The following is a 20,681-nucleotide window of genomic DNA, read 5'->3' as shown; positions in this document are numbered from 1 at the left end:
ATGATAGATAGATAGATAGATAGATAGATAGATAGATAGATAGGAGATAGATAGATAGGAGATAGATAGATAGATAGATAGATAGATAGATAGATAGATAGATAGGAGATAGATAGATAGATAAATAGATAGATAGATAGATAGATAGATAGGAGATAGATAGATAGATAGATAGATAGGAGATAGATAGATAGTTAGATAGATAGATAGATAGATAGATAGATAGATAGATAGATAGGAGATAGATAGATAGATAGATAGATAGATAGATAGATAGATAGATAGATAGAAGATACATAGAAAGAATATTTCTGAGAAAGATTTGTAAATTTTCATGTGATTCCCTTTAGGGTTTAATTCATATAAATTACAAAGATGTAAATATAGAGCCCTCTGGACATATATAATTAGATAGAAAAATTCTATATCCTTTGCTTGGTTTTAGTGTTGAAATAATCCAGGATCAATGATGCAACATAGCGTTTTTAGACCCTAGAATATGTTTTCTTGTATTTAGTTCCGGCTTGAACAGAAGGATATAACATTTGGGGAAGAATATACAGCCCAACAGTCCAGCGTTAGAGGTCAGGATGGCAAATATCTCCACGGCCACCATGTATTTGCCTTTGGTGCTGAGATAAGCCGGGATCATGGCTATCCAGACACTGCAGAACACCAGCATGCTGAAGGTGATGTACTTGGCCTCATTGAAACTGTCCGGTAATGTCCTGGCTAAGAAAGCTGTAATAAAACTAACAGCGGCCAGAATCCCCATATAACACAGGACAGAGTAGAAGCAAAGATCTGACCCTTCATTACACTGAACTACCATCTTCTCCTTATAAGAGTGTGTGTCCAGCTCCTGGAAGGGGGGAGAGAGGGTCACCCAACTCATACAGATGACCCCCTGGACAGAGGAGCAGATCAGGAGCACACAGTTAGGGAGCTTTACTCCACTCCATCTGCTCCACACACTTCCAGGCTTGGTGGCTCTGAATGCCATGTAAACCATGATGGTCTTGGCCAACAATGAAGAGATGGATACTGAGAGTAGTATTCCAGTAGAGATCTGACGTATCCTGCAGGTTGTATCCACAGGACGACCGAGGAACAAGAAGACAGAGAGGAAGCTCAGCATGATGGAGACCAGGAGGACAAAGCTCAGGTTCTTGTTATTCGCTCTCACAATCGCCGTGTCACGTTGGGAAACAAAAATGAGAAGAATGAGAAGAGTCAGAATCCAGAAGAAAGTGGCTAAAGAGGAAAAAGCGATAGAAATGATGTCCTCAGTATAAGATAGATATTCCATCTCCTTCATCACACACAATGTTCTGTTCTCATTTGACCAGGCGTCTTCTGGACATTTCCTGCAGTTCTCACTATCTGGAATAGAAAGTCTAGGTAAGAGACGCTCATTCCTTGTGGTCACATGGGCCGCTCATCTGGTGTCTTATGATTGTGTTGTCTTAAACACTTAAACCTAAATTAATTATGAACATTTATCAGGGTGGTTGGGTATTTTCTACAGTTTTATATAGAAATAACCCTACACATATCTTGAAAATTACACTGGTGATATTTTCCTCTTTTTTATAAAGTTGGAGGGTTTATCTAATTGGTTGGATCTAATGTGTAATGGTGCGTTTACACAGACAGATTTATCTGACAGATCTTTGAAGCCAAAACCAGGAGCAGACTATAAACTGGGATCAGGTCATAAAGGAAAGACTGGGATCTATCCTGTTTTTAAATCGATTCTTTGGCTTCCAAAATCTGTCAGATAAATCTTTCTCTGTAAACGCACCCTGAGGGTCCATTTACACAGAAAGATTAATTGACAGATTATCTGCCAAAGATTTGAAGCCAAAACCAGGAATGGATTTGAAAAAAGAAGAAATCTCAGGCTTTCCTTTATGATCTGATCTCTGTTTATAGTCTGTTTCTGGTTTTGGCTTCAAATCTTTGGCAGATAATCTGTCAGATAATCTTTCTGTGTAAAAAGACCCTTAGTGCTGGTCCGGTCTGCAGTCCACAAGCACATATGCTAGCCACGGGGCTAACACAGCAGGAAAGACCACCTAGAATGTGGGAACAAAGTCTAACACTCACTCCTTCCCTTTTCCTGTCTGTAGATCTTGGTGCCTTCCTCTGCACTTCAGCCTTTTGTCATCATGTGATGTGAAACTGAAGACACAGACAGGAATGGGAGGCCTACAATATGTGTCTCCTTCTCAGCCCAAGCAGAGCTGCAGCAGTAAAACCAGAGCTGGATTAGAGTAGGGACTTATTATTACTGGAACCTGGGCTTCTAAGTAACCAGTGGTGTTCTATCTAACCATGCTTACTGTGCAGCCAATGGTGGTGGTGATGCTATTGCTTCACTACATACTGTACCTCCTTTCATTTAATGGATAGGACACTCTGCACCTAGTTAATGTAGTTTAAAATCCATAGGTCTGCGGCAATTTTTTTTTTTTACCCCATGACCCCAACGGTTAGCAAATCCACTGCAGGTTTAAATCTGCAGCAGGCTTATACAGTTTTGAATGCACCCATTTAACATTGATTGGCATTCGATTGACATGCCTTATAACTGTGATCTTTATGCTTTACACAGAAGAAGTCTCCCTAGGAGTGGCTGTGGTCAGTAGGAGCTGTATACAGAACAGCTCTCTCTAGGGGTGGCTGGGGTCAATAGAAGCTGTATACAGAAGAGCTCTCTCTAGTGGTGGATGGGGTCAAAAGGAGCTGTATACATAAGAGTTCTCTCTAGTGATGACTGTGGTCAGTAGGAGCTGTATAAAGAAGAGCTCTCTCTAGTAGTGGCTGTGGTTAGTAGGAGCTGTATACATAAGAGTTCTCTCTAGTGGTGGCTGTGGTGTGTAGGAGCTGTATACAGAAGAGCTCTCTCTAGTGGTGGCTTGGGTTAGTAGGAGCTGTATACATAAAAGCTCTATCTAGCGTTGGCCGTGTTCAGTAGGAGCTGTATACAGAAGAGCTCTACCTAGTGGTGGCTTGGGTTAGTAGGAGCTGTATACAGAAGAGCTCTACCTAGTGGTGGCTTGGGTTAGTAGGAGCTGTATACAGAAGAGCTCTACCTAGTGGTGGCTTGGGTTAGTAGGAGCTGTATACAGAAGAGCTCTACCTAGTGGTGGCTTGGGTTAGTAGGAGCTGTATACAGAAGAGCTCTACCTAGTGGTGGCTTGGGTTAGTAGGAGCTGTATACAGAAGAGCTCTACCTAGTGGTGGCTTGGGTTAGTAGGAGCTGTATACAGAAGAGCTCTACCTAGTGGTGGCTGGGGTTAGTAGGAGCTGTATACAGAAGTGCTCTCTCTAGCGGTGGCCGTGGTCAGTAGGAGCTGTATACAGAAGTGCTCTCTCTAGCGGTGGCCGTGGTCAGTAGGAGCTGTATGCAGAAAAGCTTTTCCTAGCAAAAGGTTGAAATTGCTTTTTGTGTTCACTTAGCTGCTAAATAAAATCTACCTGATATATTGGAGATTTCTCCATCTGGACATTGGGCGCAGTCATAGCAGCACAGGTGTATACTAAAGGTTGTCACTTTCCTCTGTCCAGGAGAACAGTTTGCGGAGCACTGAGATTTTGGGACCTGCAAAAAACAGAGAAGATTTTATAGTCATATTTTAGGATTCTATCAGAAATTGATTTCATATCTCGAACACTGTGTGTCTTTTATGTGGCAATAAATGAATCCACTTTAAAAGAGAAGTCCAGCACTGCAATGATTTTTTGAAAAAGAGAAACATAAAAACCGCTACTACTTACCTTTCCCTGTGCCTGTCCAACACTGAATCACCACTCTGGGACCTTCTACTGGGCTCCGGGATTCCGGGATCCTCTTCTCAGCCAATGTCACAACCTGGCTAATTGACAGCCCGCTAAGCTAGTCAGTGACTGTGGTGGAATGCCGCTCCAGTCACTGATTGGCTGAGCAGACTGTTCAGCAGCCGGGTCAGGCATTTTTCCCCGAGTCGTGATGTCATCACAATGGGAAAATGCCTTCTGTGGGGGATCCAGAAGCTGACGGGGAAACGTTTAATGGGCACGGGGAAAGGTAAGTTGTGCTTGTTAATTATGTTTTCCCCTTCCCCTTCTGGCTGACAGTTTTTCTAAAATTGCTGGACTTCCCCTTTAACTCTGTTAACTATCAGTGAAAGGAGCAAAGGTCCCGATCATGTTCCCTGACTGCCGGAGCAGTAACCGGTTTGGAGTCAGCTCCGCGATCTTCCAATAGAGTCTTCCAGAGGCAGAATCTATATGAATATTGCATTTTTCGTATGAAACACATAAAAAATAAAAATGGATAATCATTTTATATATATTGTAACAAAAAAAAACAAAAAAAAGCACCAGGAGTGTAAATATTTTGTTACATTATATATCAGGGGGGAAAGAAAGAGCAATCAAAACATACGGTTTACACAGATATGGTACAATAAATGCTAAATATTGTGGCACAAAAATAAGACCAAAATAAGCCCTCCAGGTAGAAAAAGAAAAGTGTCATGGCTCTTAGAAAGCTTCAAGGAAATATGAAAAAGCAAAAATGAAAAATGCCGCCGTTCATTAGGGGTATTCCGGAAAGTTTAGGATAGGGGTAAAGTAGGAGATTGTGCGGGGGTTGGGGCTCATTCCCCTTGCCAATCTCCATGTTGGGCCCCTGGCTTCTGTGTTATGAATAGAACCGTGGGTAGGACACGTGACCATCAGCTCTATTCATTCCTATAGAACAACGGAAAGAGCCAGAAGAGCTCCTTCTGTCGGCTCCATGGGAATAAATAGAGCCGCTGGTCATGTGCCGTACACATGACTCTGTTCATAATACAGAAGCGCTGAGGGCCTGATACGGAGATCGTCGGGGGGGTGGAGAGGTCGGCCTACCGGGTTCTCCTACTATCCTGTGGATAGAGGAAAGTTAATTTTTCCTGGAATACCTCGTTAAGGCCAAAATCCACTACTGTCCTTAAGGGGTTTATTATTATTATTATTATTATTATTGATAAAAAATCGGAATCCTCTATTGGTAGTTGGGTGGAAGGGTATACATAAAGGGGTATTCAAGACCTCATATGACAACAAATATGAACCTACTTTATTTACACTATTTTTCCATATTATGTCTTCTTTGTAAATCTCAAATTCGATGACACCCCGAGGCTTTAGATTGTACGTTCCCACCGTGTTCAAAGTCAAGTTATCAATATCCCGTGTGAAGACATTTATAAGGATGTAGCTGAAGGCTTTATCTCCTGCCCTGCTGAAACATTTGGTTTTTCTTCCAGGTTCTTTTCCACATTTCAATGCTTCTATATAACTGTGCACCTTCCATAGAGAGATTAAGATTGTATCAATTATGGGAAATAGAATAAGTAAGAAAAAAATTGTATATAACAAGAGATGATAGATAAAAAGCAATTGTCATTTTGTAGAGAACTTTCATAGTTTTGTCCATTCTTGGGTTCCTTTGGCTCTGCACAGTTTTTTTGCTCTCGGAAAGATCAAATGGCTACAAAAAAAACTGAAGAAAACATAAGTCTTGATGTTTCATGGTGAGCGTTAGATCCATGTTGTTTGTTTTATGTTTTGTTTTAAATTAGGTTAGTAATCCACTGAAAGATATTAGGTCTGCAAAATGTCCATGTCTCTGAGATCAATAACATTCTTTCCATCCCTTGTCCTATCATAGATATTGCTAATAGCCTTGTTGTCGTATGACCCCTACTAGAGACAAACAAGCAGTAGATCAGATTGACATGTATCTTTAATTCTGGCAACTTGTTGAATCATGGTGGATCATTGTGAAGGGTCACCTTGACTTTTTGATATGTCCTAGAGACATGTAGAAGTGTTTTGCTAAATGTTTCACTTCCCTGCTCCCTAAAGGAGAAAAACTCCACTATAAACCATGAATACTGCCCCCTTCTGTGAGACAGAGATTAGAGATTACAAGGACATGAAAAGCTTATCCATATGTTTCTCCCAGATCTATTTAACAATTAGTTACAATCACTTTAAAGTTGCGATACCCTAATACAAAAGCACTAAGGTCCCTATTACAGGCCAATTCGGGCAAATTTTGCTCCATGTAGTAAAGACAATGATGCACCCGCAAGCCGATCATTGGCTGATCGTTATCCTTTGGCAAGTTTAAAAATGATCGACCGACGGCCGCACATCGCTTCATGTCATAGAATATTAGCCTGACTCGAAGAGGAAGCTACTTCCCAAAGTTAACCTCATGAGATGCTTTGCATTTTATTCTTCTCTGAATTCCCATTGTAATGGCCTATACGTTTCCACACATCTTTAAGACGTTCTCCTTAAGGTAATCCCTTTGATCCCAAATTTTTTTTTTTCAGAAGTGCTAATGTGTCCTGTAGTGTACAGAGTATAGTAACTTGTTGTGAGGGACCAGTGCATATACTCTACAACCAAGAGCAGTAGTGGATTATAATAGGGGCATTTTGGGTGGCAGCCCTGGGCCCTGAGCTCCTGGGGGGCCCATGACCACCCAAAAAGACTTATACTTTCAATGGTGTACTGTCTCCTGGCTACACTTCTGCCATGATTTGCAAAAAAATCACAGTTTTTTTATGGCAATTTTGCACAAATCAGGACATCATGACATTATCTATACTGTACTATGAACGCCGGGCTAGTGCTTCCATAGTTACTGTGGGGTGGGGGTGGGGGCCCAGGCTTGGTGAACAGCCTGGGGCCTATAGTAAAGTTAATCCGCCCCTGACCAAGAGACTACAACCAAGGTCACTGCCAATTTAGATATATATATATATATATATATATATATATATATATATATATATATATATGTGTGTCTGTGTGTCTGTGTGTGTGTTCCTCTACCCCATTCATCTGTTTTATAGGAATCTGTCTGTAGTATTTTCTGTATGAGTCACCTTGTGTGTATACTGATGTATCTGATGGTCTGTAGACTGATGGCCATGAGAGATGTACATATGGTGGAAGGAATATTATCTCCATATAGTCACCTTGTGTGTATGCTGATGTATCTGATGGTCTGTAGACTGGTGGCCATGAGAGATGTACATATGGTGGAAGGAATATTATCTCCATATAGTCACCTTGTGTGTTTATATAGATGTATCTGATGGTCTGTAGACTGGTGGCCATGAGAGATGTACATATGGTGGAAGGAATATTATCTCCATAGTCTCACCTTGTGTGGATGCTGATGTATCTGATGGTCTGTAGACTGATGGCCATGAGAGATGTACATATGATGGAAGGAATATTTTTTTTTTTTTTTTTAATTTAAATTTTTATGTTAACTTTAAAAATATTAAGTTTATAAATATTTAATGATGGAAGGAATATTATCCCCATAGACTCACCTTGTGTGTATGCTGATGTATCTGATGGTCTGTAGACTGATGGCCATGAGAGATGTACATATGGTGGAAGGAATATTATCTCCATAGTCTCACCTTGTGTGTATATAGATGTAGCTGATGGTCTGTAGACTGGTGGCCATGAGAGATGTACATTTGGTGGAAGGCGTTAGCCAGAAACCACACAGCCAGATACATCTGGTAAATGGTTGCAAAATTTGATGCTAGAAGAATATCTTCTATTTGTTCTGTTCCATCACATTTATGAAGACGTACTCCATACTTTTTGGCAAACAGTTCGTCCTTTTTCATTTTTCCTGATGAACAATGAAAAATTTTAATCCAGATATTCTCAAGGATCATGTCTTTCGGATTCTTCAAGGGATGGAAAGTTTTGAAGTAATTTTCCATGTCTGGCATTTTCCCTTTTTTGAGATCAAATAATAAACTAAGATTGAATGTCACTGGTTCATATAGAACATGTGGGGAGAAGGTGGGATTCAGGATTAAGGTCTTCTCCTGCAGCACACGTCTAAAGTAATCAAAAAATCTTTGCATAAAGAAAGAAAAAGTTCCGCAAATGATAATAATCTGAGCGGATGACTTCTTTATCATCTCAGAGCTTCTCCCGATGTCTTCTTTCACATAATCCAGATACCTTTGTGTGCATTTTATAACATAGGCCACACAGATGCCATGACTGGTGAGAAGGTTTGTCAGTAGCATTGTTTCTCTGTCTCCATCATCATCATCAGAGGATATAATTCCCACCCAGGTCCATCCAAAGTAGCTCAAAAAACCACACAGGGTAGAATAAGTTGTGTAGTCACTGGGTACAGTCCGGAAAATGGATGGGAATAGAGATCTTTCACTCAGCATTGTGTTTGTGGCTCCATAACTAATCTGTATTATTATAAAAGAACAAAAACAAAAGTGTCATCTAGGAAATAGAGGGAGGAGTCTTTATGAAGGAGGGGCGGTGCATTCCTTTAAATTTGTTTAAATTATTGTTAAAAATCAGTTAAAAGTGTATGACTGGCTATTCAGTGTATAGAAGCCAGGACCCCAATACTTTGACATGGTGAAACATTCCCTTTCATTTCTATAATGAGTTATTTTCATCATCAAGTATACACACAATATTTAGACTTTTCACAGTCCGGAAACAGGGGTCACTGGCAGGAAAACTGGGACCACAATGCTTAGGAGGCAATGCAGAGGCTCCAACAGAGAAGTCAGGGCAGGACCAAGTCTTTTAGGGGACTGCTTTGTGCAACCACCAATTAAGGGCATATTGCCTCTATTGCCTTTAAATTTCACTGAGCCAGCGCACATACCATAGTAGGCGGGGACCTGCGTGCTATGTATGCCAGGCTTGGCCTAATTCTGGTGTGAAAACAACTTTGTCCAGGTTTAAACACCTTTTTGCAGGGCTCATCTCAGGGGTCTCTAACTCCATTTTTGGAGGGCTACCTCAAGGGCCTCTAACTGCATTTTTGGAGGGGTCATTTCAAGGGCCTCTAACTCAATTTTTAGGGCCCACCTTAAGGGCCTCTTATTCCATTTTTGAATGGCTCATCTAAACGGCCTCTAACTCCATTTTTGAGGGTTCACCTCAAGGGCCTCCAACCCCATTTTTGAAGGGCTCACCAAGGGGCCTCTAACTCCATTTTTGAGAGCTCACATAAAGTGCCTCTAACTCCATTTTTAGGGGGCTCATTTCAAGGGCCTCTAACTCCTTTTTTTTTTGAGGGCTCACCCTAGGGGCCTCTAACTCAAATTTTTGAGGGCTCTCCTCAAGGGCCTCTAACTCCATTTTTGGAAGGCTCACCTTAAGGCCTCTAACTCCGTTTTTTTGTTGGCTCACTTAAATTGCCTCTAACTCCATTTTGGAGGGCTTATTTCAGGGGCTTTTAACTCCAATTTTGGAGGGCTCACCTAAAGAACCTCAAAATACATTTTCTTGAAGGCTCACCTCAAGGGCCTCTAACTTCATTTTTGGAGGGTTCACCTTAAGAGCCTCTAACTCCATTTTTTGATGGCTCACCTAAAAGGCCTCTAACTCAATTTTTAGGGCTCACCTCAAGGGCCTTCAATTCCATTTGTGGAGGGCACACCTCAAAGGCCTTCAACTCTAGTTTTGGAGGACACACCTAAAAGGCCTCTAAATAAATTTTGGAGGGCTCACCTCGAGGGCCTCTAACACCATTTTTGGTGGGCTCACCATAAGGGCCTCTAACTCCATTTTTGGAGGGCTCTCCTCAAGGGCCTCTAATTCTGTTTTTTAATGGCTCACCTAAAGTGCCTCTAACTCAATTTTTAGAAAGCTCACCTCAAGGCCATCTAACTGCAATTTTTTATAGCACACATAATCGCCTCTTAATACATTTTTGGAGGGCTTACCTCAGTGGCCTCTAATTCCATTTTTTATGACTCACTTAAAGTGCCTCTAACTCCTTTTTTGGAGGGCTCACCTTAAGGGCTTCTAACTTCATTTTTGGAGGACTAATCTCAAAGGTCTTCAACTCCCTTTTTGGAGGGCTCAACTAAAGGGCCTCTAACTCTATTTTTTGATGGCTCACCTAAAAGGCCTTTAACCCCACTTTTAGCTCTCACCTCAAGGGCCTCCAACTCTATTCTGGAGGGCTCACCTTAAGGGCCTCTAACTCCCTTTTTGCAAGGCTCATCTCAGTGGCCTCTAATTCCATTTTTTTATGGCTCACCTAAAGTGCCTCTAACTCCATTTTTGGAAGGCACACATCAAGGGCCTCTAACTCCGTTTCTTGAGGGCTCACCTAAAGTGCCTCTAACTCCTTTTTGGAGGGCCCATCTTAAGGGCATCTAACTCTTTTTTTTATGGCTTACTTAAAGTGCCTCTAACTCCATTTTGGAGGGCTTACCTCAAGGGCTTCTAACTTCATTTTTGGAGGGCTCACCTCAAAGGCCTTCAACTCCATTTCTGGAGGGCTCAACTAAAGGGCCTCTAACACCATTTTTAGGGCTCACCTCAAGGGCCTCCAACTCAATTTTTGGAGGGTGCGCCTAAAGGGCCTCTAAATCCATTTTTGAAGGGGCTCACCTCAAAGGACTTCAACTCCATTTTTTTAGGGGTCACCTCAAGGGCCCCTAACTCTATTTTTTGAGGGCTCACCTAAAGTGTCTCTCACTCCTTTTTTGGAGGGCTCACTCTAAGGGACTTTAACTCCATTTTTGGAGGGTTCACCTAAAGTGCCTCTAAATCCATTTTTTTTAACCCCTTGCCGCAAAATGACGTTTGGGAAACGTCATGTAAAGCCGGTAGTTCCCGCAACATGACGTTTCCCAAACGTCATGTCTTCCCTGCCTCCCCCCGCTGTCCCTGACTGTGATCGGGCAGCGGGAGGAGGCTGTGTCACACAGCCTCCTCCCGCTGCCAGTGAGCCCCTCCAGATGGTCCGTAATCAGCCCCGATTGCCCGTAACCCCTCCAGATTGCCCGTAACCACACCAGATTGCCGTAACCACCCAAAATTACATGTACCCACCCTTGATTACCTATAAGCACTTCCGTTTATCCGTAACCACCCCAGATTGTCTGTAACCACCCCATGTTGCCCGTAACCACCGCAGATTGTCTGTAACCACCCCATGTTGCCCATAACCACCGCAGATTGTCTGTAACCCCCCCAGGTTGCCCCTAATCACATGTAATTCCCCCCAGGTTGCCTCTGACCACCGCACGTTGCCCCTGACCACCGCACGTTGCCCCCGACCACCGCACGTTGCCCCCGACCACCGCACGTTGCCCCCGACCACCCCAAATTGCCAGTTACCCTCTCCAGATTGCCGGTAACCAAGCCAGATTGCCTGTAACCACCCCAAATTACAGGTACCCATCCCAGATTACCTATAAGCACTTCAGTTTATCCATAACCATCCCACATTGCCCGTTACCACCCCACGTTTCCCGTTACCACCCCACGTTGCCCGTAACCACCGCAGGTTGCCCGTAACCACCGCAGGTTGCCCATAACCACCCCACATTACCTGTAATCTCATTTTTTTTATTGTATTTTAGTAACTGCGCTATTCTAATAACCATTACTAGCTGCGGTTTTGCTCCAGCAAATTGGCGCTCCCTTCCTTCTGAGCCCGGCTGTGTGCCCATACAGTAGTTTATGCCCACATATGGGGTACCGTTCTACTCAGAAGAAGCTGCTTTACAGATTTTGGGGTACGTTTTTTCTCCCATTCCTTGTGAAATTGAGAAATTTCAAACTAAACGAACATATATTGGAAAAATTCGAGTTTTTCATTTTTACTGTCTTATTTTGAATACTTTCCTCTAATGCCTGTGGGGTCAAACCGCTCACTGAACCCAAAGATGAATTCTTTGAAGGGTGTACTTTCCTAAATGGGGTGACTTTTGGGGGGGTTCTATTCTGCTGACACTACAGGGGCGCTACAAACGCACCTGGCGCTCAGAAACTTCTTCGGAAAAATCTGCACTGAAAATGCTAATTGGCGCTCCTTCCCTTCTGAGCCCTGCTGTGTGTCCACACAGTGGTTTATACCCACATAAGCGGTACCGTTCTACTCAGGAGAACCTTCGTTACAGATTTTGGCATGCAGCTTCTCTCCTGTTCCTCGTGAAATTGAGAAATTTCAAACTAAACGAACATATTATTGGAAAAATTCTAGTTTTTCAATTTTACTGTCTTATTTTGAATACTTTCCTCTAATACCTGTGGGGTCAAAATGGTCACCACACCTCAAGATGAATTCTTTGAGGGGTGTACTTTCCAAAATGGGGTGACTTTTGGGGGGGTTCTCTTCTACGGACACTACAGGGGCTCTGCAAACCCACCTGGCGCTCTGAAACTTCTTCAGCAAAATCTGAACTGAAAATGCTAATTGGCGCTCCTTCCCTTCTGAGCCCCGCTGTGTGCCCATACAGTGGTTTATGCCCCCATATGGGGTATTGTTGTACTCAGGAGAACCTGCGTTACAAATTTTGGGGTGCGGATTCTCTCATGTTCCTTGTGAAATTGAGAAATTTTAAACTAAACGAACATATTATTGGAAAAATTCAAGTTTTTCATTTTTACTGTCTAATTTTAAATACTTTCCTCTAATACCTGTGGGGTCAAAATGGTCACCACACCCCAAGATGAATTCTTTGAGGGGTGCACTTTCCAAAATGGGGTGACTTTTGGGGGGTTTCTCTTCTACGGACACTACAGGGGCACTGCAAACGCACCTGGCGCTCAGAAACTTCTTTAGCAAAATCTGCACTGAAAATGCTAATTGGCGCTCCTTCCCTTCTGAGCCCCGCTGTGTGCCTATACAGTGATTTACGCCCACATATGGGGTACCGTTGTACTCAAGAGAACCTGCGTTACAAATTTTGGGGTGCAGATTCTGTCATGTTCCTTTTGAAAATGAGAAACTTTAATCTAAACATATATATTATTGGAAAATTAAAATTTTCGATTTTTTTACGGTCTAATTGTGAATACTTTCCTCCAGCCCCTGTAGGGTTAAAATGCTCATTATACCCCTAGATTAATTCTTTAAGGTGTCTAGTTTCCAAAATGGGGTCACTTATGGGGGTTTACAGCATACAATCCTCCTAAATCAACTTAAAAAAAGAACTGGTCCCTAAAAAAAATCAGTTTTGGAAACTTTCACAAAATGTGATAATTTGCTAATAAATTTCTAAGCCCCGTAACAGCCTAAAAAAGTAAAATATGTTTCCCAGATTATGCCAGAATAAAGAGGACATATTGGTAATGTGATTTAGTAACTAATTTATGTGCTATGACTTCCTTTTTTAGAAGCAGAGAATTTCAGAAGTTCATAAAATGCAAAATTTTCAAATTTTTCATGATATTTTGATGTTTTTCACAAAAAACACACAAAGTAGTGACCAAATTTTGCCACTAATATAAAGTGCCATATGTGACGAAAAAACAATCTCAGAATCGCTAGCATACGTTAAAGCATCACTGAGCTATAAGCGCATAAAGTCAGACAGGTCAGATTTTGAAAAATGAGCCTGGTCATTATTTTTATGGCTCACCTAAAGTGCATCTTACTCCATTATTGGAGAGCTCACCTCAAGGGCCTTTAACTCCATTTTTTGAGAGCTCACCTCAAGGACCCCAAACTCCATTTTTGGAGGTCCACATCACTCCATGTGTAAAGAAGGGCATCTGGAAGTGCCAGATGACTTTAAAAATTTAAAGAGGACGTTAAATCCCCCCCCCCCCCACACACACACAGTTAGAGGTGGATGTGGTTTGATTCCCCCCCTTGCCTATGCCATCTAATAGTAAATGACTATGTACATGGTATATAGGCTGTAGGTAATCTAAAAATGAACAATTACCTCAGACATGTCTAGGAGAGATGACATATCTCTTATTATCTTTTGGGATTGGCAAACACTCTGCTCCAAAATTTTTATCCCTCTTTATCATTCTCCCCTAAACTCTACTTACTTAGGGTAAATTCACACGGGCGGATCCGCAGCGGATTTAACGCTGCGAAATCGCAGCTAAATCCACTGCGGATTCCTCCCCTGTGAATTGCAATGTGATTACATACCCACAGCGGAATTGTCACCCCGCTTCCAGTATGTAAGTGCCGGCACCATTAATCCCCGCCGCTCCCGATAATACATTACCGGCAGCACGATCCGGACTCGTCTGAGGCTCCCGGAGGTCCCGCACAGCCAATCAGTGCACGGCCCCGCCACAGTCACTGATTGGCTGTGCGGGACCTCCGGGAGCCGGGAGACTCAGACGTGACCGGATCATGCTGCCGGTAATGTATTATCCGGAGCGGTGGGTGTTAATGGGGCCGGCACTTACATACTGGCAGCGGGATGAAAATCATCCCGCTGCGGGTATGTAATCACATTGCAATTCACAGGGGAGGAATGCACAGCGGATTTAGCTGCGATTTCGCAGTGTTAAATTCGCTGCGGATCCGCCCGTGTGAATTTACCCTTAGGCCGAGTACTGATATGATTACTCATCCTCAGAGTTGTTATTAACCATATTTTATTATCTCTCACCCCTTCTATAGCGAAAAAACGAAAAACGACACAAATTTCTCCTTTGAACAAATTTACACTAGAAAAAAGACGTCTTAGGGGCGATCTGATCACAATGTACAAATATATGAATGGACAGTACAGAGATCTTTGTAGTGGTCTTTTTACTCCTAGGTCTGTAACCATGACAAGGGGGCATCCTCTACGTCTAGAGGAAAGAAGATTTTATCATCAGCATCGACGCGGGTTCTTTACTGTACGAGTGGTAAGACTGTGGAACTCTCTGCCACATGATGTTGTCATGGCCGATTCATTAAATAAGTTCAAGGGAGGCCTGGATGCTTTTCTTGAACAATATAATATTACAAGTTATGGGCATTAGATTTCCGGTGATACGTTGATCCAGGGATTATTCTGGTTGCCATTGGAGTCGGGAGGGGGTTTTCTCCCTGTGATGGGGCAATTGTCGTCTGCCTCGTGGGGGGTTTTGCCTTCCCTGGATCAACACAGTAGGATTTCCGTAGGTTGAACCTGATGGACTCTTGTCTTCTTTCAACCTTATTTACTATGTTACTATGTATGTGAGCAAGCAGTGAAACCTACATCATCTCAGAGCTGGCATAGTTTCCTTAAAATGTTTCCACCAGAAAATGTTAAATGAGGTGCACTAAGAGGTCATGTCCCCATTGGCATGCAGCTCTTTTGTCCCTGACGTGAGCAGGGCAGAGGGGACCAATGTAAATATTTAAAGGGGAAGCCCGGCGAAAGATTTTATGAAAGTATTGTATTGCCCCTCAAAAGTTATACAAATCAGTAATATACACTTATTACGGGAAATGCTTATAAAGTGCTTTTTTCCCTGCACTTACTACTGACTTTGACTTCCTGGATAAAATGGTGATGTCACTTCCTGGATAACATGGTGATGTCACTCCCTGGATAAAATGGTGATGTCACGACCCGACTCCCAGAGCTATGCGGGCTGTGGATGCTGGAGAGGATGATGGCGGAGGGATGCTCAGTGTCCCTCCAGTACCTTGTCCCTCAGTGTCCCCCTGACATCAGCCCGCACAGCTCTGAGAGTCGCCTTGTGACATCACCATGTTATCCAGGAAGTGACATCACCATGTTATCCAGGAAGTGAAGCCTCAATGCAGTAGTAAGTGCAGGAAAAAAGCACTTTATAAGCATTTCCCGTAATAAGTGTATATTGGGGATTTGTATAACTTTGGGGGGGGGGGGGGGGGGCAATATAATACTTTAATAAAAAAAAATTTGCCAAACTTCTCCTTCAAGTATCGTTCTGAAGTATAATTTTTTTTTTTTTTTTAACGCTATGACCCTGTGACTAACCTGTGAGTATGGATATATCCCCAAGAGCTGGGCTATAGGTAGAGTAGTTGATGAGAAATGGTCCCCAATAAATCCAACAACCTTCTTCTTCTTCCGAGTGCAGGAGTAGTTGGGGACAATGTGTCCGGGCCCAGATAATATCTGTAAAATGCTCTTTATGGCCTTCCTGGGATCTGCACAGGAGTCATAGATGTGATATCCCAGAGTCAGGTTTGGTAGAATAGAAGAATATTTATTGATTTCATCAACAGAATAGAAGAAAGACAATAGATTCTCATAGTAATAAGTGATTGGGCTGTAAAATAAGGAAATTGATTCACTTGTATCTTATATTACATAGTATAACAGATGAGATCGGCCCCCACTTCTAACAAGTCAGAATTAGCTCAATATTTTATATTCTGGCGAAGACCCCGGCCGGTGCCGGAAGCAAGGATCGCCCCTCCGTGACTATGTCGCGGGGGTGGGGTGGGGGGGGTCGGAATCCATATATAGATTGGGGTCATGGTTCAGCTAAAACCACAAAGGGGAGGGAATTTCTTAACCTCCTGCAGGATAATTTTTTGGGCCAGTTTGTGGAGGAGCCAACTAGAAGTGATGCCTTGTTGGATCTGGTTATTTCTAAGGCTATGTTTACACTACGTATATTTGAGGCTGTATATTTCAGGCTGTATAGCACCCAAAGCCAGGAGTGGATTGAAAACACAGAAAGGCTCTATTCACATAATGGTGTAATTGAGTGGATGGCCGCCATATAATGACAAATATTTGCTGTTATTTTAAAACAACGGTTGTTATATTGAAATAATGGCCGTTATTTACCGTTATATGGCGGCCATCCACTCAGTTACAACATTATGTGAACAGATCCTTTCTGTGTTTTCAATCCACTCCTTGTTTTGGTTGCTATACAGCCTGAAATATACTGCCTCAAATATACGTAGTGTGAACATAACCTTACCACGCTGAGCTGGTTGGGGATGTCACTGTCCATGAACACCTTGGTAATAGTGACCACAATATAGTGACTTTTAGCTTAAAGTGCAGAAAAGAAAGACATGTTGGGAGGGCAAAAAGGGCCAATTTTCCTGGGTTAAGGGCTGAACTTCAGGGCATAGACTGGGAGCGGCTGCTGTCACTTACTGATACAGCTAATAAATGCGAAATCTTCAAATCCACATGAAATAACTGTTCTGCCAAATATATTCCTATGGGTAACAAATATAAACGGTTAAAATCAAATCCCACATGGCGACAACCGAGGTTAGAAGGGCTATAAATGAGAAAAAAGGGGCATTCAAAAAATACAAATCAGAGGGGTCAGCTGTATACAGTACAGATCAGAGGGGTCAGCTGTAGCCTTTAAACATTACAAAGAAGTCAACAAAACCTGTAAAAAATTAATAAAAAGCAGCAAAAATTCACAATGAAAGGCAGATAGCTATAGAAAGCAAAAGAACCCCCCCCCCCCCAAATTCTTCAAATCTAGTAATGCAAAAAAAAAAAAAAAAAACAAGGTCAGAGCATGTAGGACCCCTAAATAATGGTGACGGGGAGTTAATAACTGGGGATCAGGAGAAAGCTGAGTTACTTAATGGGTTCTTCAACTTCGTATATACAAAAGAAGAGGATGGAGCTGTGGTGGGTGGGGCCAGTGCTGAGGTGGGTGGGGCCAGTGCTGCTAACACATGTAATGTACTGAACTGGCTTACTATAGATATGGTCCAAGATAAATTAAATAAACTCAATGTAACCAAAAATCGAAGGCCTGATGGATTACACCCCAGAGTACTTAGGGAACTCAGTTCTGTAATTTCTTTACTCTTGTTTGAAATATTCAGTGATTCTTTGCTTACTGTTATTGTGCCCATTGACTGGAATAAGGCAAATGTAGTGCTGATCTTCAAAAAGGGCTCTCGAACTTCCCCAGGTAACTACAGACCTGTAAGCTTCACGTTCATTGTGGGGAAACTCTTTGAGGGGCTTTTAAGGGACTACATCCAGGAATATGTAGTGGCTAATAGTATTATAATTCATAACCAGCATGGTTTTTACTAAGGATAGAAGCTGTCAAACCAACCTAATATGTTTTTATGAAGAGGTCAGTAGAAGCCTGGATGGCGGCGCGGCTGTGGATATCGTGTACCTGGATTTTGCAAAAGCGTTTGACACAGTTCCTCATGGAATAAATTTGTTTAATCTGGAGAGGAGACGTTTAAGGGCAAATATGATTAATTTATTTAAATATAAAAATGGCCCCTACAAGAAATATGGGGAAAAGAGGTTTCAGGTAGAACCCCCTCAAAGGACAAGGGGGCACTGCCTCCGACTGGAGAAAAAAGGTTCAACCTCCGGAGGCGGCATGCCTTTTTTTTTTACAATGAGATCTGTTAATCTGTGGAACAGTCTATCCCAGGATCTGGTCACAGCAAAAACAGTAGAGGTCTTCAAAACAGGCTTAGACAAGTTCTTATAACATAAATGCATATGTATAGAACCTATCATCATCTGTTCCCATCCCTCTATCCATCCCCTCCTTGTATATCCCCCTTCCCTGCATCCATCCCCTCCTTGGGTAAACTTGATGGACATGTCTCTTTCTTCAATCGTATTAACTATGTAACTATGAAGGCAAGAGACACCCACAACAAGTTTGTATCCAGAAATAAAATGGTATGAAATGGGCAACACAAGGTTTCTTCTAAAATAGCAAGATTTTGAATGAAAGTTGAAAGTTGCCCCACATCCTGATGCAATTGTGCATGAGAGCCTAAATATTGGCGGTAGTGACAAAGTAATAACAATACTGTTTTCTTATGAGGGCCTGAAATTCGATTGATTACACTTTTAATCCTTTAACCACTATCTAAGAAAGGGCAAGTGCATTTGTCCTGGCAAATCAGGGTACTTCCTCTATCTTCAAGACCCAGTTGTCAAGTACAGCATCCAGGGAAGCCAGAAGGCACCAAAATTATCAATACCAATTGGGATGAGCATTGACAAAAAATAAGTTGAACCCTCCAAAATGGAGTTTAAGGCCCTTGAGTTGAGCCCTTCAAAAATTGAGGTAGACAAGTTAGAATTAAGACCATGTGAAAATTGATTTTGAATCTGTTGAGGTGAGCCCTTTAAAAAATTATTTTGATGCCCTTGAGGCGAGCCCTCCAAAAAAGGAGTTAAACAAGTTATAATTGAGACCTTCCAAAAATTGATTTTGATGACGTTGAGGTGAGCCCTCAAAAAGTTTATCTGGATGCCCTTGAGGTGAGCCTTCCAAAAATTTTGTTTGATGACATTGAGATGAGCCCAACAAACATTACTTTTTAAGCCCTTGAGCTGTGCCCAACAAACTTTACTTTTTAGGCCCTTGAGCTGAGCCTAACAAACATTAATTTTAGGTCCTGGAGGTGAGCCCTTGAAAAATTTATCTTGAGGCCCTTGATGTGAACACTCGAAAAAATTCTATTGATGGTCATTAAGGTGAGTCCCGGAAAAAATTCTATGCATGGCCCTTGAAATAAACTCTCTAAAAATGTGTGAGTCTGTTGCTATCTCGCCTTTAAAGATTTTTTAAAATGGCTCATTTATACAGTGATTGAGGAGGTAGCTGGTGGTAGCAGTGGGGCCTGTGTAACCCTTACTCAATGGAAGTAAATATTAAATAAAAGAAATATTTTAATATAACAGCAAAGATAATATGATTGTTTTAAAACAATGTATTAGCAATGTATTTGTAGTATCTAGAGTACCCCTTTAAGCAACTGCACAGCAGTTAGACAATACTATGGGGGTACTCTACATAGTCCTTACCCTTCCTCAGTTAGTGGTGCAGGATAATATATACTTTGGGACAGGACAGGAGACCCGGGTGGGTATCCCTCTGACCTGCAGATTAGCAGTCCGGGCCTGGCTCACTACAGAATCAGTAGATACATAAAGTCTGTGTTTCAGGATCAGTGACTACAACGTACAGTAAAGCTTTATCTATGTTTTAACCTTATTGGAAAGTTTATTTCTTTATCCATGACAATATCTAAGTAAGAAGTTACGAGTTTTACACAGAACACCATACATTCTACAGTTTCTGGGCAAAAATAATGTAAAATATAACAGTCCCCTCCATGGTGCCTGATATCATATGTTCTCACACTTACTGTGTACACAGCATGCGGCGCTCAGATGTAAAAGCTGCAGCACTGTGGACAGTGACAACTCCTCCAACCATAATGTCTCCATCCTGTACATACTCATAGTCCTCATACACTTCTTGTATCTGGAGCCTACAGGATGGTGCTGGAGACTGACTTGTCACTATATAAGGAGTCACACACAGGAATAATACAGGAGCGTAGTTGTAAGTGAAGATGATGTAGATGAAGATGAAGACAATTTTATAAGGAATAAAGTAATACATCCTACAAAGGAAGACTAGAGCTGGGTCCCAGCACCCAGTAATATAGTGTCGGCAGCATCTTAGTGTCACCGCACCCTATGACAATCCCAGCCTTATATACACAGTTCTACTCACTACGATACACGGTGTCCTAATATTACACTCAGGTCTCATATCACTGGGGACGGGAAGATATTCTTCGTTTGGAGAAAAATTAGATGATAAAAATACAAAAAATAAAAAAATAAAAAAGTGAAGAATTAACACTCGCAGAGACATAGTGATTTTTTCTATGTAAATTTCTGGATCTTTCCTATGAAGATGTTTAGCTGCTTCACCTAGCTGTATATAATGTGTCGCTCAGTAGAGTCCAGGATGACAGTTCCATATAGTCTTCTAAGATCACAGAGATTAGGGAGGCCGATCATTTCAAGCCATACAGAGAGGAAGAGCTGATCAGCATCCAGTGGCAGTAATAGAAATGTCTGGGCCTGATAGCAAACTTTTGA

At 42.0% G+C, this 20,681-nt stretch overlaps 1 protein-coding gene across 1 annotated transcript; it reads right to left on the bottom strand.

Moving 5' to 3' along the window:
- Nucleotides 1-463: 463 nt before the first annotated feature.
- On the bottom strand, nt 464-20,193 carry LOC138789174 (vomeronasal type-2 receptor 26-like). Its single transcript, XM_069967778.1, has 6 exons — nt 19,934-20,193; nt 15,780-16,074; nt 7,485-8,291; nt 5,110-5,340; nt 3,484-3,607; nt 464-1,383 (listed from the first exon to the last, which is right to left on the bottom strand). Exons 1-6 carry the CDS (start codon nt 20,191-20,193, stop codon nt 464-466), a joined length of 2,637 nt encoding a protein of 878 aa, XP_069823879.1.
- Nucleotides 20,194-20,681: the final 488 nt, after the last annotated feature.

Source organism: Dendropsophus ebraccatus, chromosome 4, assembly GCF_027789765.1.
Source record: "Dendropsophus ebraccatus isolate aDenEbr1 chromosome 4, aDenEbr1.pat, whole genome shotgun sequence".
NCBI classification, from domain to species: domain Eukaryota; kingdom Metazoa; phylum Chordata; class Amphibia; order Anura; family Hylidae; genus Dendropsophus; species Dendropsophus ebraccatus.
This window is presented reverse-complemented; position numbering and strand designations above follow the sequence as displayed.

Coding starts and splice junctions, on each gene's coding strand:
- LOC138789174 (XM_069967778.1), bottom strand. CDS start 20,193: ATGTATTACTTTATTCCTTATAAAATTGTCTTCATCTTCATCTACATC. Junction 5,341..7,484: donor TACATCTATATACACACAAG/GTGAGACTATGG, acceptor TCTCTATGGAAG/GTGCACAGTTATATAGAAGC. Junction 1,384..3,483: donor AGAAATCTCCAATATATCAG/GTAGATTTTATT, acceptor TTTCTATTCCAG/ATAGTGAGAACTGCAGGAAA.